This window comes from Schistocerca piceifrons, chromosome 3 (genome assembly GCF_021461385.2).
Source record: "Schistocerca piceifrons isolate TAMUIC-IGC-003096 chromosome 3, iqSchPice1.1, whole genome shotgun sequence".
Taxonomy (NCBI): domain Eukaryota; kingdom Metazoa; phylum Arthropoda; class Insecta; order Orthoptera; family Acrididae; genus Schistocerca; species Schistocerca piceifrons.
The window spans coordinates 893,865,368-893,884,721 of NC_060140.1; the positions used below are offsets into that span (position 1 = coordinate 893,865,368).

Here is a 19,354-nt window from a genome sequence, read left to right on the forward strand (position 1 = left end):
CGTCAACAATCTCATCATCTGGTACATACAGCCCTGCAGCAGTCAGCAAGGTATCATCACCACCATACATACTGTTTATCAACAAATCTAGGAAATAATCATACAAATGTTCAACAATCATTCGATCTCTTAAAGAACTTTCCGATTCCTTACAGTTCGGAAAATATTCATTGACCTTGTCATTGAAGTCGCGAGCTATATTTGCTGGATTCTTATTGCCCACAGAATACATCTCACGTATTTAATGCACTCTCGTCCAAAGTAGCGAACAGTCGACTTCCAGCCAGGGAGCCTCATTAGCAGAAATACTCTCTCTTCGGTGCGCTGTAGTCGACTGACGTCGTGTGTTTGTGTAGGTGTAGCGTCCCCATACTACGGCGCAGTTACCTCGCAATGGACGTTCAGATAATAATGGTCTGAAAATAAAAAACTAAGCTTTTCACTCGCGGGAAGACTTGAACGTAGGACCTCTCGTTCTGCAGCTGCTCACGCTAACCACAGGGCCACGGCGCTCCTGAGCTCACACTATTCTTGATGTTGCCTATTCTGCGCATGGACTACTCAGTTTGTATATTTTGCTTATTTTTTTCATAGTTCCGCACAACTTCTTCCTGTTTTTTCGATTGATCTGTGTTCAGTTTTTCAAGGCCTATCCACTGTGCCAACTTATAACTAAATCTGAGGGGGGGTTGCGATGGGGAGGGTCCCTTGTGAGTAAAAAAGGATGTGTTCATCCAACTTTTTAATTGTTATATCAGAGAAACAAAATACAGAAGAGCTGTTGAAAGATGTTTGTCATTTAGTAGCTTGAATACTTCAAAAGTCTCTTCCAGCCCTAGGAAACTACATTCTGAACTGAATAAATGAAATAACCAATGAGAAACAATATAAATGTGTGATTTACAGAGGTACACAACAAATTTAAGACATTAGAAAATCAAATTTCAGACACGCGAAATTAAGTGGATGCATCAGAACAAAGCAGAGAATTGGTTGCAGTAACTAGTGACCCAAATGCTTTAAGTAATTTGGAAGAACAACTATAGTGGCATTTTTAAGTAATTTAAGAAAGTGTTAGCCAGGGGTTAGGTGGGCTCCTCTAAAATTAACTTTTTTGTTAAAAGTTTATGACAGGAAGCAATAGATTGGAGTTCTAAATGGAAAAATAAGTTTTAAGACAGCAAGTTTATCGCTGCAAAGTTGACGCGCCGCGTAAACGGTTGTAGCAACTTGGTGTGTCACCTCTGACGACGACTCTCGCTGGCTGCAAGCAGAGTAGCTTTGCGAAATTAGACAGTGTTTTGTTTTCCAACGTTGTATGGCTTTCTCTCTGTGACAAGTGACTGTTCATATCAGTAAACATAAATGCTATACTGTGTGTGTTGACTTGTGAAGATTGCTTTGTGTTGTTTAGCTGTTCAGTTTTGCATATTTGACGAATTTGGTTTGGTTTGTGGATATCAATATGCCCCATTTCAGCAATCGAGTGTTTAAGAAAAGGCACAATGAGTGGAAGAAGAAATCTTTTGTTGTTTCGAAGGAAGATGCTGCTCAGACTGCTTCACCGATTACTCCAAATGAATGCGATAGCGCTTCTTCCAGCAAGAAACTTTGTGACAGCAAAGAAAAATTTGAAAACTATGAAAGTGATAGTAATGGTGTTAATGAAATAATTAATATTTCTTTGCACTCTAATATTTTGACACATAATGTATTTTGCCAAGTTTGCAAAGAAAGAGGACTGGAATTGAAAATAACTTCACACATTGGTTTGGCATGTAAAATGTTATTGAAGTCTAACAAATGTGCTGCAGAAGTTTTGTTTTCTATTTCTAACAGTATTCCTTATAGTGGTAATAGTGGAAAGAAGGTGTATGATATAAATGTTAGGCTAGTGTACGGCTTGCGTTGCATTTGTAAGGCAGTGCTGCAGAGACAATGTTACGTGGAATTATGAACTTGCCAAAACAACCAACCAAGTTTGGATTTTATAATGAATTGGTGGGATCTTCTGCTAAAGATATTGCTCAAGCAACAATGAAGAAAGTAGTTGAAGAAGCTGTGACAGATAATGGGAATTGAAGAGATTTAACTGTTGCTTTAGATGGATCATGGCAACGTAGAGGTCATAAATCTCTAATGGAGTTGTGACAGCTACCAGTGGAGACGGTTGCTAAGTAATTGATGTTGCTATTCTCTCAAAACATTGTAGATGTAAGGGCAATACCAAGGACGAACATAGTGGAAGTTGTGAAGCAAATTTTCACGGCACGAGTGGAGCGATGGAAGTAGAGGGAGTGAAAACAATTTGTTCCAGGTCACAGGAGTGGTATAATGTACGATACACTATCTATCTAGGAGATGGGGATTCTAAGGGATATAAAGCTGTAGAGGAACTCAAACCTTATGGCAGTGAAATTTACATTAAAAAACATGAGTGCATTGGACATGTGCAGAAGCGCATGGGGGCTCGCTTGCGCACACTAAAGCAGACATTAGGATCCCAGAAGCTTAGTGAAGGTAAGACCCTTGGAGGAAGAGGAAGATTGACAGATGAAGCAATGCACATAAAAACAGTTTGCCAATTGATGTAATTAAGCCCATATTCAGAGATTTAGCACAGCCAAGTTTATTGGAAAAGTGTTTACATGAGAAAACACAAAATCCAAATGCAAGTGTAAATAATTTAATTTGTATTAGGATTCCCAAAAGAGTGTTTGTACAGATAAAAACATTGCATTTTCGAGTGTATGATGCATTGGCAACATACAATGAAGGAAACATTATCCAATGTGATGCTCTGAAATGCTTAGGTTTCCAACCAGGGCACAACACCATTTCCACAATGCACGTAATTGATGAAGAAAGACTAAGAGGTGCAGGAAGAAGAGACAAAAGCCTACAACATGCAGCAAAAGGGAAGAAAAGGCTAGTGAAAAGAAAACTAACACTGGAAAAAGAAGAGGATAATCCATCGTATGGGGTGGAATGTATTAAAAAACTTTGGAAGCCATTTCCCGTAACTTTAAAATTTTCATCTTTGAGGAACATTTTCTCAAATACTGTAATAGTACATCAATGAAATTTATACGTAATATTGTTTACTTCTTTTCCTTCATTTTTATAACAAATTGTAAAAAAATGTATAATTCAAGAGTTGTAGAAGAAAAAGTGCAAAATTTTAGAGAAGAAATAAGCATCTGCCTAAAAAAATGTAGAACAAAAACTCGTAAATATTTCTTATCATGGCATTATAACTTTGTAGTTCAAATTTCAGAGCAATATGTTTAATGGTTTTAGGAAAAATGTTCCTTCTATTTGCTAAAATTAACATGGAGGAGATGGATCGTTCCGGCTCCCCTTAAGAGAGAACTTATATGTCTTAGTGATTATACTCGAGGGTATAATGATCATAAGCCCAAGTATGGAAAGTATATATTCAGTAACGATTATTCAGAGGAGAATTTAAGGACTGAATGCTATATGCATCATGGAAGTTTGACTACTACCGTAAGTGGTAAGATATTTATTATTTGTAGCCATTATTCTAACGAGTATATGAACATTAATGAATATCTGAGCCGAGTATTAAGCAATGAATTCTTTTTGTGTAATGTATTATGTCGATTACAATCAGTTGAATGAGGAAGGTTTCTCAGTAGTGAAATACGTACTGCTTCACACATATATTTATGAACAGCATTTATGTAAGAAAAAGATGAAATGTACAGTTGTAAGATGTATCTATTGTCCTGGCCGTGCAGGAGGTTATCATGTTGTTGTTGTTGTTGTTGTTATTTTTTCCATCAAAATATCATTATGGGTGTGATGTGCCTTGCATTACCAGTCACTTGAACGACTTATCTGAGGTGAAGTTAACATTAATTTATTATTATTGGTTTTTAAATTAAGAATTTGATTGAAAAGTTTGCGTATTTACATAACATAATTAATGTTGTTAAGATTTCATGTTTTCGTCTGCCGAGACCAAAAAATCAACTGTTAAATATAATTGCTGGTTCAGCAACAAAGCATATTCTTTAACATTGTACAGATTTTTCGCAGGCACTAAGGTGTTGCTGCATATTAAATCTAGTATTCACTTTAGTGGAATTGGATGTTAAATGGTAGAAAATAAATTAAAGATTTATGTTAGTGATACGTAAAAAATGCTTTATATGGGATTGCAGCATTGCTAGGAGAGATTTACCTTGGACGAAATGAGATTAACTGATAGTCAGACACTGATACTAATTTTATTTAGGCAAAAGGAGGAAAAATGGCCTCCTATAACATCTGCCCCCCCCCCCCCCCCCCAGAAGAATTTGCACCCTTCATAAATTTGACAAAGTGATATCTATGCCCCATCGGGGGTCACAGTTGATTGCTTTGTTACTTCATATTTAGCTGTCCATGAAGCAATTTCTATGTCATCAACTATTATATTAAATCAGTCTATTACTGCATGAAAAGTGAGGAAAGCCTGTTATTTGTGTATGAAGAACATTGGTTAGTGAATAACGATTATAAATTTTGAGTAACACAGGTGTCCTTTTCAAACAATGGAAATCCTGGTTGGAATATCAACAATATCAGAAAAAGATAGGTTGCTACTCTGCATAAAGGTGGCATGTGGAATTGTAGACAGTCACAACAAAAATACACTTACACATTAGCTTTAGGCCTAGACTGCCAACAATGTTGGGTGGCTGTGTTCAGGGTGGGGGAATTGTGAAGCAAAACAGGAGAGGAGAGTGGGGGGAACGAGAAAGATAGGTGTGTTGCCAGAAGGCGGCACTCGGAGTGGATGAGAATAGGAAGGAGGTGATAGGACAGAGGTGGTGGTGACTGTTGGGTTGAGGGTGTGTGGACACTGGTTACCATAGGTTGGGGCTGGGATAATTTTGGAAGCAGAGGATGTGTTGAAAAGATAACTTTCATCTGCACAGTTCAGAAAAGCTGGTGCTGGGAGGATCCAGATGGCTTGGGGTAGTGAACCAGTTGTTGAAATCTTCTTCCGCCACACTTACAATAACCTGCTGTCTCCAAACCCTCCACACAACAGTTTCCACTCCCTCTAACCTATCGCCTATTCCCGTCCCCTCAACCTCATTGTGTGCTGCCTTCCGCCAACACAACTGGTCGTTTCTCCCCGTCCTCTCCTGCGTTCTATGTGAAAGTTGCATTCTGGTTTGAGCTGCCAGATATATGGTACTCACGTGTGCCTGCTTTTTTGTGTGTGTGTGTGTGTGTGTGTGTGTGTGTGTGTGTGTGTGTGTGTGTGTGTTTCTTTTCTGAAGAAGGCTTTGGCTGAAAGTTAATGTGCAACAGTCTTCATTATGCCTGTCTACAACTCAATACGTCATCTTTACAGTGAGCAGCACTCTATCCTCCTCTTATATTGCAAATGTCCTTTTGTATGTATGATTTTCTATTTTTCCACCTCTCTTATGAATAATGATTGACCTTTGTATATCTTTATAGGGGAGATTAGACAGCACAAGGTGTTAAGTATGTTGTATGTATGCCACTTAAGTACAGAGGTACTTACAATCAGATACATACAGTGCACAGTGAGCGACTATTGACTTACAGACTAATGACTCAAAGCTAGAGGATTGTTTGTAATGTGAACCAAAGAACATGTTAGTGACATCAGTTATCTGGTGGTTAAAGGAAAGGAAGCTGATACTCATCCCTGAAGGATGTTGTACTATGTTAACATATCAGTGAAAATAAAAAGTGTAGCAAGCAAATTATTTTGTCACTGTCACGGTAGATGGAATTAGTGTAAATCATCTTTCACTTGGTTCCACCTCTTTCTTGCAATCACATGAAAGATTTTTTGTACAAATATTGTTTAGATTGTTAGTATGTAGAGAACTGTCCACTGTGCATACGGTGGTTTGGTGAATGTGCAGAGTCAGTGAGATTTGCGAGAGCAGAACATCATCAAGGCACAATGGTGATCCAGCTTCTCCACCTGCTGCGAATGGGTCACTTAAACTTTGGTGTCACAACTAGGCAATGTTTTTTAGGAGACCAAGAGGTGCTGCTGACAGCACGTGTGAAAACAGCTTACTAGAAGTGTCATTTGATTCTGTTCTGTTGTCAATGCGAAGAGTCTCTTCAGAGGGTAATGTAAAAAGTAATAAGAGATGTGTTGCAATTGTTATATCGGAGCAACAAAATACAGAATACAGATGTTTACGTCATTTAGTAGCTTGCATACCTCAGAGTTCTCTTCCAGCCCTCAATCTCGTTCAGGCAGAAAAGAAGTTATATGAGAAGAATTAGTAGCATTGTGTAGCAGGTACACTGCATTAAGATAATTTAAGGAAGACGACCATACAAGGAAGTAACTAATGTAAAAAGTATCCAGAATAGCATCCCTGTGACAGTTCGTTCGGAAGGTAACACATCTTCTGGGCCTAGTCCAGACATAGAATAGTGAAATTACATTCCACTTGACATCATAAATACACATGAAACTGGTACGTCTCAATATACTACTACCTTCGCAGTCAAAGGACACTTGTGTGGTTTGTGTGATAGTGTCTCCCCCCTCCCGAGAAAGTTTCACCATCTCAGGTGACAACAAATCCAATGCACCTCTGAAAGAACAAATGTGCCCTACGTGTATCACTGTTTTAGCAGTTGTAATTGCAGCTTGACGTAAACATTCAGTAGCAAGATCATAATGCACGTTTGTACCAGATGACAAATGTTTTTCTACCCTTTTGGGTATATGGTCTCGTCAGCATCACTCACAGACTTGCACCATATTCCGGTAACTTAGCATTGCATTGACACAAGTTACTGATCCTCTTTATGTCTTGGTAGTGGCTTGTTGTACCCATTCGTTCAATGTTCTCACGAAAGTTCAAATGGGTTCCCTGTTTCTTTCTACCATTGCCTTGACTGTCTCAGATAGTGGAAGTCAACTCTAGAGGGAGCGAATTCCACAGTGGAAAACCGCTGTTATTGTACAAGAGTTAAGAGTGTAATTCTCAACCGTTTAAATCCTGGCCATTTGATGATTATGTGGATTACATAGTAAAGGCACAGGCAAGTGTCAGAAAGAAATCGCAAATATTTCTGGACTCAATAGCACAGGCATGTGTCGGGAAGAAATTGAAAATATTTCAGGACTCAATAATTTGCCCCACTTACTCTGCAAACCATCAAAAGTCATCAGAAGAATTCTGAAGCATTGGTATCTCGAAAAATAATTCATTAGGAAGAATGATAGTCATTTTCAGTAACATGTGTTCATGACATAACCCGTTTCTTATGACAGCAATTGCATTTAAATGGCATGTGTTGTTCATTATACGGTTAAATTTACATGTTGTGATGGTGGTTATAAACTTCTGGTAAAATCAAGAGCATTTCAGTACATATTTATGCTGTTCCATAAAAACACGGGAGAACTGCCGGATATCAGTAACGTCCTGCCACGATATTTCAGCACAGTCTTCTGGCCATCTTCAGGTGAGTACCACTGCGGTAGTATTGGCGAGTACACGCAGAGCTCCGCTATTTAAAGCCACACTGAGGTGACATTGCACGAGCCGAGTGGTGCGAAAAACAGCAGAACTTTTATCAAATAGTTCTCTACCGAAGGAGGTCATCAAGAGACTGCAACCAAACAGTTCAGTTCCACCTAGGCTATATGGACTGCCTAAGATCACAAGGAAAATCTGCCATTAAGTCCAGTTGTGAGTAACATTGGAGCAGCCACCTATGACCTAGCAAAATTCTTGGCATCTTTGCTCAAACCAATGATAGGCAAGTGTGCACATCACAAAGAATTCTAATGATATTATCAGCCGACTTCAGTCACTACAACTGCAAAGTAACGACTTATTGGTCAGTCTTGATGTGGTTTCACTTTTCACAAAGGTGCCTCTTGTGGACTCACTACACCTCATTGGCAATATGTTTGGTGCAGATATTACAGCGTTGTTTGAGCACACACTCTCCTATACATATTTTATATTTAACAATGAATTTTACAAACAATCTGACGGTGTCGTCATGGGGAATCCTTTGTCCCCCCTGGTGGCCAATCTTTTTATGGAAGATTTTGAGGGGAGAGCACTCAACTCTGCCACTTTTAAACCGACAGTATTTTGGTGATATGTTGTCGACACTTTTATAGTGTGGCCTGATGGTCTGGACCGCCTACAAGAATTTTTACGTCACATGAACTCCATACATGAAAACATAAAGTTTACGATGGAGATAGAGAAAGATGGTTGTCTGCCATTTTTAGACGTCTTGGTGCGACGGAAGAGTGATGGCACACTTAGTCACACTGTGTACAGAAAGCCCACCCATACAGACCTGTATCTACAAGCTACTAGTTGCCACCATCCAGTACGAACAATGGGCATTCTCAAAACCTTGATCCACCATGCCCATACTATCTCTGATGCCGACAGACTTCAAGCGGAACTGGAACACCTGCAAAAAGTATTTCTGAAGAATGGCTTTTCAACTAGCCAAGTGAACAGAGTGATGAAGACCTGCAAACAACGGAACAAGGAAGAGGAAGAGGCCTTCAGGTCGACTGCGTATCTACCATTTATTGGGAATATTTCTTCACAGATAGGCAGAATATTGAGAAAGTATTAAGTGAGAGTCATCTTTCGCCCTCCTTCCAAAATTTCATCACTGGTGGGATTCGTTAAAGACAACATGGGCTTGCGTAAATCAGGTGTTTACAAAATTCTGTGTGAATGCGGCAAATCATATATAGGGCAAACAACATGAACTGTGCAGGAACGCATTGTGGAACACAAACGGCATACTCACCTTCTCCAACCCACCAAGTCTGCAATTGCCGAGCATTGTATTTCCATAGACCATTCCATGAATTATGATGACACAAAAATTTCGGCCCATACATCAAACTTTTGGAGCTCGATTATCAATGAATCCGTGGAAACAAGATTGTCTGACAATGAGACTCTCATCAATCGAGATAGTGGTTATCAGCTAAACTCTGCTTGGAATCCTGTTATAGAGAAACTTCGTAGTTGACGTAGTTATCTGCATAAAGATGAAAATCGACCTGATATCGATACGCCAAGCTTTCACCATGGAGGGCGCGAGGCACAGCGCACGGAGTTCTTATGAACGCGTACGCTGAGCTGCGCAAGTGCAATGTCACCTCAGTGTGACTTTAAATAGCGGAGCTCAGTGCGTACTCGCCAGTACTACTACAGTGGTACTCACCTGAAGATGGCCAGAAGACTCTGCGCCGAAATATTGTGGCAGGACGTTACTGGTATCCGGCAGTTCTCCCATGTTTTTGTTGAACAATCAGTACGCCGGGAAAGCTTTAAACATCACATATTTATGCTATTTGTGGGACATGAGTTGGGCAGCATGTTGCAGAGCCATTGAAAATAAGGAGTTGTGTCAGAACATAGTTGACTTGGAAGTTTCTATTTGTGGTATGATCAGAATTCTGTAAACCAATTTGTGACTCTTCATTTTATGTTTTATGAAATGTATTAAAGCATAAATAACATATTGCACTCTTTCTTTAAGTGAGTTAATTACACATATTCCATAGCTACCTTGTATTTCACTGATACCATAGCAACAATGTATCCGTAGTTAATAATTTGGTGACCATGACCTGTCTTGGGCTGTGATGTTAGATGACACATGACCCTCCTAGCACTCGAAAACTGAACGGGTTTTGTAGAACAGTGTTCGGACACCTCACTGCCTGGCCATTGAGAGGTGCTATCATCTATTATCACTTCATAGAATTACTTCAATAGAAGTGGCAAACATAAGAGCTGCTGCTGCGACTGATTGAGCTATTGTGTGTTCACATTGTTGTGAGATGTGTTCATAAACATTGATGTGTTCTGTAATTCAGTTACAAATATATTGTTGGCTGAAGGAGAAATAGCTGAATAGAAATAGCCTGAAGAAATTGCTGAAGAGCTACTCCAGAAAGGCAAAATACTGGCTCAAGAAATTGTTCCTAGCGCAACTAACAACAGTTGGCTACAAGCGAGTTGGAGTGCCCAAAAAGGGCTTGCTAGTCCTGACAAAACTCTACCATCTGGTGAGCAAGATGTATGAGACAGGTGAAATACCCTCAGACTTCAAGAAGAACATAATAATTCCAATCCCAAAGAAAGCAGGTGTTGACAGACGTGAAAACTACCGAACTATCAGTTTAATAAGTCACAGCTGCAAAATACTAATGCGAATTCTTTACAGACGAATGGAAAAACTGGTAGAAACCGACCTCGGGGAAGATCAGTTTGGATTCCGTAGAAATATTGGAACACGTGAGGCAATACTGACCTTACGACTTATCTTAGAAAATAGATTAAGGAAAGGCAAACCTATGTTTCTAGCATTTGTAGACTTAGAGAAAGCTTTGGCAATGTTGACTGGAATACTCTCTTTCGAATTCTAAAGGTGGCAGGGGCAAAATACAGGGAGCGAAAGGCTATTTACAATTTGTACAGAAACCAGATGGCAGTTATAAGAGTCGAGGGACATGAAAGGGAAGCAGTGGTTGGAAAGGGAGTGAGACAGGGTTGTAGCCTTTCCCCGATGTTATTCAATCTGTATATTGAGCAAGCAGTAAAGGAAACAAAAGAAAAATTCGGAGCAGGTATTAAAATCCATGGAGAAGAAATAAAAACTTACAGGTTCGCCGATGACATTGTAATTCTGTCAGAGACAGCAAAGGATTTGGAAGAGCAGTTGAACGGAATGGACAGTGTCTTGAAAGGAGGATATAAGATGAACATCAAAAAAAGCACAGTGAGGGTAATGGAATGTAGTCAAATGAAGACAGGTGATGCTGAGGGGATTAGATTAGAAAATGAGACACTTAAAGTAGTAGATGTGTTTTGCTATTTGGGGAGCAAAATAACTGATGATGGTCGAAGTAGAGAGGATATAAAATGTAGACTGGCAATGGCAAGGAAAGCATTTCTGAAGAAGAGAAATTTGTTAACATCGAGTATAGATTTAAGTGTCAGGAAGTCGTTTCTGAAAGTATTTGTATGGAGTGTAGCCATGTATGGAAGTGAAACATGGACGATAAATAGTTTGGACAAGAAGAGAATAGAAGCTTTCGAAATGTGGTGCTACAGAAGAATGCTGAAGATTAGATGGGTAGATCACATAACTAATGATGAACTATTGAATACAATTGGGGAGAAGAGGAGTATGTGGCACAACTTGACAAAAAGAAGGGACCGGTTAGTAGGACATGTTCTGAGGCATCAAGGGATCACAAATTTGGCATTGGAGGGCAGTGCGGAGGGTAAAAATCGTAGAGGGAGACCAATAGATGAATACACTAAGCAGATTCAGAGGATGTGGGTTGCATTAAGTACTGGGAGATGAAGAAGCTTGCACAGGCTAGGATAGCATGGAGAGCTGCATCAAACCAGTCTCAGGACTGAAGACCACAACAAAAACAGATTTGTTTAGAGAATTTGAAACAATCTACAGGTAAAGCAAAGCATCGAGGAAAGAAATAAACTGCTATTGCCCTGATTAAAGGGTTACTGTACAATGTGTACAGCAATCGGTGAATTAAGGGTCCTACATTCAATTATTTTAATTGCAGTAATGTCTCATTATTTGTATTTTAATGAAGAGTTTAGAAATAACTATAGAAAAAGTTTTATGTTTGGATTGATTATATGAGAGTGAAGTTGTGTATGAATGACATGAATACATCTTTAAGTTAAATATTTAGAAGATTTAGCGTACCTTTTACAAATTGTTTGAAAGAGGGTGTTTCCTTTTCCTTGTTCACGCTGGACATAGTAACAGACTGATGGTGACAATTTTCAAATGTATTAAAACACTTCCTCATTATCATTGTCTGCCATATTGTAAACACTGTTGTAACTGCATTGTAAATGCTTCTGTAACTGCAATCTTATTGTAACTGAGGCAACAACAGTTGATCCAGAACAAAATGTCAGGAGTTTGTCTATCCACAGTTGCAGTGACGATAATCATTTATATGCGAAACTTAGCCTCAGAAAGTAAAGCAATATAGTGAAGAAGAATTTCATTCAGTGCTTTCAAGATCTTCGAGAAAAGTTGCACTCACATCTCTGCAGATATTTAATCTTTCAGTTCAACACCAATGCTTAGCCAGTATAGCCACTAAATTCTCGTTACAGACTTGAGGACAGGTTTCTTACATCAAGACAAGAACAAAATGTCTAGTAAACAGGGGGCTTTAAAACACATGCCGTAACATGTTTGGTGCCCCACACCTGCCAGGCACAGCAGCTCAGGAAATGCCAGGTGGCTAATGCCATGCCTAGCATGTTCTAAATATCGGCACCATCTAGTCTACAGTATTTTTTCAGGAGACGAGGTACTGACAGAATTGAAGCAGTCAACACGGGTCATGAGTCATGCTTGGGTAGCTCAGGTTGTAGGATACTTGGCCGCAAAAGGCAAAGGTCCCAAGTTAGAGTCTCAATCCGGCACACAAGTTATAATCTGCTAGGGAGTTTCGGTATGTTTTGTTTACTGTACATGTCGGATTTGCTGCAGTCAGTGCCCGGACACTACAGTGAACGTCAGTTGCGATTTAACTGTTGGTTTATCTTTCTACCATACTGTGGTGAAACTTGTACAGGTAAGTGCATTTGTTTTCAATTTATTGTTCTTTCTCATTAAAAATAATTACTTTCAGTGTAATTACGCACAAATTATATTTTTATAGAAATGTCTGAAAATGGGTGTGGACGTAAGAAGAAATTATTTCGTGTTGAAGGTAAATTTTGTGTGTAATTACAGTGAAAATAATTATTTTATAGGTACAGGATGATAAATTGAAAACGAATGCACTTACTTGCACAAGTTTCACCACAGAATGGTAGAAAGATAAACCAAACAGCTAAATAGCAACTGATGCTCAGTGAAGAGTGCCTGGGTATAGACCAACGCAAATCTGACCCATACAGTAAATAAAACATAGCCTAGTCAGTGCCAATAGTTAGAAAACACTAGATGTGATGTCGCCCGCCTGGCGGGGTGGAGACACCAAACATATTAAAAGCTATGAACACTTGTTAATTTTTGCTACTGTGAAACACCTCTCTTCTATTGAACAAGTGCTCATAGCTCTTAAGGTGTGCCTTTTACAGCCCATGTTAACTAAACATTTTTTCCCTGTTTTGGTGTAAAGAAACTGTCTTAAGAGTCTGTAAATAGACTTTAGTTACGCCCTGTATACAAATACTTCCATTAGAATCTGATTTTAATATCTTCTTTCATTAATAATGGGATTAACATACACAATGGCCAAAAAGGAAATTTACTTTCATGCGTGTAATGCAGATTGTGAGGGGTATGGACGTCTGCTGTGAATGAGCCACCTAAACACCAGATCTGCATCTACTTGTCTACTCCGCATTTCTCACTTAAGTGCTTGGCACGTAGTTCATTGAGCCACTTTAAGATTATTTCTCTACCATTCCATTCTTAAATAACGTGTGGGGAAAAACAAACATTTACATCTTTCTGGCAAGCTCTAATTTTGCCTATTTTATTGTGATAGTTTCTCCCAATGTAGATGGGCATCAAAAAAATATTTTTGCTTTCAGAGGAGAAAGTTGGTGACTGAACTTTTGTGAAAGTGCCTTTCTTTTAATGATTGCCACCCCAGCTAATTTATCATATCTCATAGTGACGGTGTCGGGTAGACCAGGCAGATAGCAGTCTGAGGCAGAAGTCATCTTGACGAATGGTAGTAACGCATCACAGGTTCAACTGTGTAACTGATGTACTGCAACATAAAAATTGATACAAAGGCTTGGAAGCCGATAGTTCAATTCTTTTATCTTGGCGACTCGCGCATGCCCACCCAGATGCGGGAGATTGCTGTGTTGCCAGCTGCAAACGACGCACGCGCTAAAAGAAGCAGTGCCATAGTATAGTATAGTATAGTTCGCAAACTTATGTTTAGGGTGGAGTGCGCAGTTTATGAAGTAAGGCCACCATGGCCGCTTTAACCCTTTCGCTTCTACAGGGACGTGCTCCCCGCGTTCCGCGCTGTGTATGATTTTGTCATCACTGCGCTGCTCGCCTGTGCAGACACATGGTGTTCCGACTGCTGTGACACATTTATCATTTGATTTCACAAAAACTATTTGGCCCCAAAAATTTGATTTTTTACACATGTTCTTGACTGATACCTTCCCCCCATAAAGGACTTAATTTTGTTTCGATGTTCAACGCAGTTATTGTGCAGCATTAAATGTAGTAAACCATTTCATGAAATTTTGGAGAGTTTTGCAGCGGTAAATGTCCATAGCGTATACTTTCTGTATGGTCGATTTTAATTGCCACAATGTTGAGAATGAAATGTGGACAAGATACCAAAATTTCATATAAAATTTACTGTATAACAATATCTCATTTAATTTAAGTACCAGATTGGTGTTGTATGTAATATTGAGAAATATTCCGTCTTTCGCGACTGTAATAAAAGTTTTATATCAGAGTCATTTCGCTTTTTTCTAAAACGTTCTGACTAAAATAAAGTTGGCGAAGTACACAAAACTGAATTGTGGACGTAATAAAACATAGAAACTAAAATATATTGTCAGTGAGGCGCAATGCGCAAACAATTTGTGTTTGTCACAACAGACAGCAAATACTTGCCAAAACATAGATCAGTCGACGAAAACATTGAATATGATGTTGCCAAAGCAGCGAAGCAAAGAATTGCGTCAGACAATCAAGTAGCTCGGCAATGTATGAGCAGAAATTCTGCTCTAAATAATTCTTTTAATACTGTCGCAAAAGAATATATCTCAATATAAATTGTAAAACACCGACTGCAGAAGAGAAGATATACAAAGAGAACAGATAACATGAATATTGTATGTGTGCCTTTTCATTGTTTTTAATTGCTGTGAAAAGAAACATTGGAGGACAAAATTAGAAAAACTGAAAACTTATTATGATTATAATGAAGAGACAAAGCACTAGAAATTTCAAAAAATTACATTCAAACGAATAATCTTCATGAAGTAAGACACCTTGATATTGTTCTTAAATAAAGAAAATATTAATCACCAAACATGGTTGGAACTTGGAACCTTTCGCTTAGCAGCCAAACACCTTAACCATTACGCTAATGCAGTTCGTTGCTCAGTAGAACTCCTGCTCTAAAATATCACGCAAAATACCGACAAAAACAGTTCGTATGACTATGAATTACTCACATTTCATCGAAGTACAATAGGAAATAAACAGTTACCGCTGTTCTTTATTGCGAAAAAGCTGTTCGTGAGAATGGTACAAACACCTTTCCTTGCTATTGCTTGAATTAGGAGGCTTATTGCTTGTTTGGTTTAATTAATTAATAGAATATGAAGCAATTGGTATAAAGAATGCTTTTTCCAAACTTTCCATAAAAGGAAGTCTGCCATCAAGACATTGATTTTGTTCAATTACTTTATTTATGACTGAACGTTTCCAAAACTGAAGACTCTCGTCCGTGCTCTGCGCTGCAGTCGAGCTCTGGCAACGTTGTTCTCTGTTCATTGGCTGACTGTGTTTTGTGACGTCAGATGCGCAGAACGAACCTAAACTCGGCCGCCATCGTTAATGACGTGCACTATAGTACGTATTACTATTGGTTTGTGGCAGTGACTGATGTCAGGCCGGCAACAGCCAAATGTGGCGTACTTTTCTTGAATCGTCAGCAATCTTCACCGCCTGCCTATCTCGTAACAATGACTTTCAGGACTTTAGATTGTTGCTTTTCCATCATGTCAGCAGGCTGAAATGTGCTTTTGTGAAAATTTTACACTCTATCTTAAAAAATCAAGCTGTGCTGTTACTGTGTCAAGATGTCCCCTGCTCATGTAGGTAGTGGTGCTGAGTTTAGAATTCAAGTTTCTTGACTGCGCGGGGTGAGGCACTCTCTTCCATATTTCTTCTGCCCCCCACCCATGTGGGTTCGGGGGTAAGGATAGGCCCGAGGTATTCCTGCCTGTTGTAAGAGGTGACTGAGAGGAGTCTCTCACGTTTCAGCCTTTGTGATGGTCCCCTCTAGGGTTTGACCTACATTCTTCAAAATTTTTCCCAAGAGCAAGCCAGTTAGGGAAGGGCGCCTTACATGTTGCATCGTGCCTTGAGATCCATAGCCCACTTTCTCGCTGTTGCATTGCAGTCCCGCTTGTTCCCCATCTCATCGGCGAGGACACCTTCCTCGGTGCATTTTCCACCATGCAACATGCAGTGTCGCTTTCTGTGCCGCCGATGACTATGGACTTGTTTGCACCTACTATCCAGCACGGTAGCCAGTCCGTTGTGGTGGGTCAACCATGTACCCTGTTGGTTATAGCTCCCTGACTACACAGGGATCACTCTGCTGATGCCTGCGCCATTAACTCATCCACGTGTACCAAGGAGTAGATGCCCGTCACTGTGGGGCATCTGGACTCCCAGCAATGGCCATCCTGCCAGGCGGCCTTTCCTGCAGCTCGGTGGCGCCCATGGGGAGGGCCCCTGATCGGAGTGAGTGGCAACAAGGCGGATGACGCATGAAGAAGCATACCATGTCATCACTTGCTGGTGATCAAACACCAGCAGTCTCCAAGCATTCTAAGGCTCAGTACAATGCTAGGAAGTATGACACCAAATCATTCCCCTTCCCGGCCACACCATGGGAGGAACGCCAGGCTAAGGATGGCAGCGAATCTCATTCAACCCAGTACCTCGCATGTATGAGCACTGATGGGGACTCTTTTGTTTCAATGACGTCACAATTTTTTGTAGACCATTTAGAGGACAAGTTTGGGGAGGTGGAGGGCTTGTCCAAAATGCGGTCAGACTCAGTCTTGATAAAAACAGCGTCCTCTGCCCAGTCACAACTTAGAGCAACAAGGTGTTCATTTGGTCTGGCGTGTCCATTGGGGTTCAAGGGATAATCAGGTTGCCACCAGTGCCTTCATCTTGGCCTTCAAGGGTGACATATTGCCCGAGAAAGTGAAGGTGATGGTCTACTGCTGTGATGTAAAGCCATATATCCCTCCCCCTATGAGGTGCTTTAAGTGCTGGAAGTTTGACTACATGTCTTCCTGCTGTACTTCCAGCGTCATATGTGGAGATTGTGGACGTCCATCACATTCCAATACTCCATGTGCTCCATCTCCCATCTGTGTCAACTGCGGAGAGCATCATTCCCCTTGCTCACCAGACTGCAAGATTTTACAGCAAGAAAGGAAAATCGTGGAATACAAGACCCTGGACCGACTGACCTACACAGAACAAGGAACCAATGACCTAGCTGTTTGGTCCCTTTTCCCCTCTTTTAAACCAACCAACCAATTTCTTCTGCTTTCTGCAATGTCTTTTGCTCGTTGGTCATTTTGACTGTGACATGGAGGGCTTGGTCTGGATTGCCCTGGCTGGAGATGACTTTTATGTGGTTGTTCCAATTTAAGTTATTCTGAACTGTAATATCTAGATATTTAGTTGAATTAACAGCCTTTATAGTTGTGTTATTTATCATGTAACCTACTGTATATTAATTTATTGTCTTTCTTTAGCCTCCAGCAAAGAAAAGAAAATCATCCAAGGTTGCAAAAGTACCAAAAAATGATGATGAAACTGCAGACGATGAAAATGAGGAGGAAGAAAGTGAAGAAAAGGCTGTTGAGGTGAGTTTCTTTGGTTATTTGTTTGATTACCAGTATATACAGCAAATGGTTCCTTTAATCTGAAATTAACTCCCATACAGAATAAAAACAAAGCGAGTCAATGTTCCACAACCAAAACTGGATTTCCTTGTCTTTTGCTCTTTTAAGTTGCCCCGTCAGAAATATATATGTTATCAGGTAAAATATTTCGGAAAAGGGACACTTGTGTTTTTATGTTTCTCAAAAAGTCAAAAAAAGCCTTCAGCTATGAAAAGAGCCCAGGATTTTTATTTATTTTATGTGTAACTATGAGAGCACATCCCTTGTTTATCTAACCAGCGTCCATGAAATTTGGTCTAGAAATCAGATTGCAGAGAATAATGAAGCTGAAATAGGTACTTTTAATTAAAAATGTAAGTGCTGCTTTTACTATTAATATTACTGATGATACTGAAAATAGAAATGGAGGTTGAGTGACATTGGGTATCAGTGTTATGGTCATATCCTGTTATATTTTAATTTGTTCACACTGCGAGTAACATCACACTCGTATCAAACTGCCTGATAAGGTTTGTAAGGAGAGATGGCCAGTCTTTAACAAAAGTCTGAACCTATTCTCAGGTTTAAGAAGTGAAGCATAATGGGAACTCCATTAAAGACCAAAATACACTGAGGTGCCCGAAGTAATGGAGTAGCAATAAGTATGTATGCAGATGGTGGTACACAAGGTATAAAAGTGCAGTGCATTGGTGGAACTGTCATGGTACTCAGGTGATTGATGTGAAAATGTTTCCAATGTGGTTATTGCTACACAACAGGAATCAGCAGACCTTGAATGCGGAATGGTAGTTGGAGCTAGATGCATGGGACATTCCATTTCGGAAATCGTTAGGGAATTCAATATTCCAAGATCCACAGTGTCAAGAGTTTGCCAAGAATACCAAATTTCAGGTATTACCTCTCACTACAAACAACGCAGTAGCTGATGCCTTCATTTGATGAGGCCAAGAGCAGAGGCATTTGCATAAAGTTGTCAGGGTAACAGGCAAATGCAGAAATAAGTGTGGGACACACAGCTAACATATCCCTTACAACAGGATGGAGAAATTTGGCATTAATTGGCCATGGGAGCATACGACCAACATAAGTGGCTTTGCTGACAGTGCTTTTGGTGCCTCTCCTGGGGGCTTGTAACCATATCAAGGACCATAGACGACTGGAAAACCATGGCCTTGTCAGATGAGTCCCAATTTCAGTTGATTAGAGCTGATGATAGGATTAAAGCGTGGTGCAGAACCCATTAAGCCATGGACCCATGTTGTCAACAAGGCACCGAGCATGCTGGTGGTGGCTGCATAATGAAGTGGGCTATGTTTACATGGAATGGACTTGGTCCGGTCGAAGTGAACCAATCATTGACTGGCATGCTTCCAAACATAAGTGAAATTTTTATTGATAATAATGCGCCACAATGGTTCGTGATTTGTTTGAGAAACATTTTGGACAAGTTGAATGTATGATTCGCCCACGCAGATTGGTCGACATGAATCCCTTCAAGCATTTATGGGACATAGGCCTGGCTCAGTATCTCTGCAGGTGTCTTCCAGTGACTTGTTGAGTCCATGCTACATCTAATTGTTGCACTATGCTGGAAAAAGGAAGTCCAACACAATATT

General features: G+C 39.9%; 1 protein-coding gene across 4 annotated transcripts in view; it reads left to right on the plus strand.

Moving 5' to 3' along the window:
• The window catches only part of LOC124789781 (heterochromatin protein 1-like), a 154,578-nt gene that overhangs the window by 77,776 nt on the left and 57,448 nt on the right, over positions 1-19,354 (plus strand). For all 4 annotated transcript variants that reach the window (XM_047257248.1, XM_047257246.1, XM_047257247.1 and 1 more), the window contains one exon: positions 17,589-17,699. In XM_047257248.1, coding sequence (XP_047113204.1) covers positions 17,589-17,699 — 111 coding nt within the window. The remainder of the gene's footprint in view (positions 1-17,588; positions 17,700-19,354) is intronic.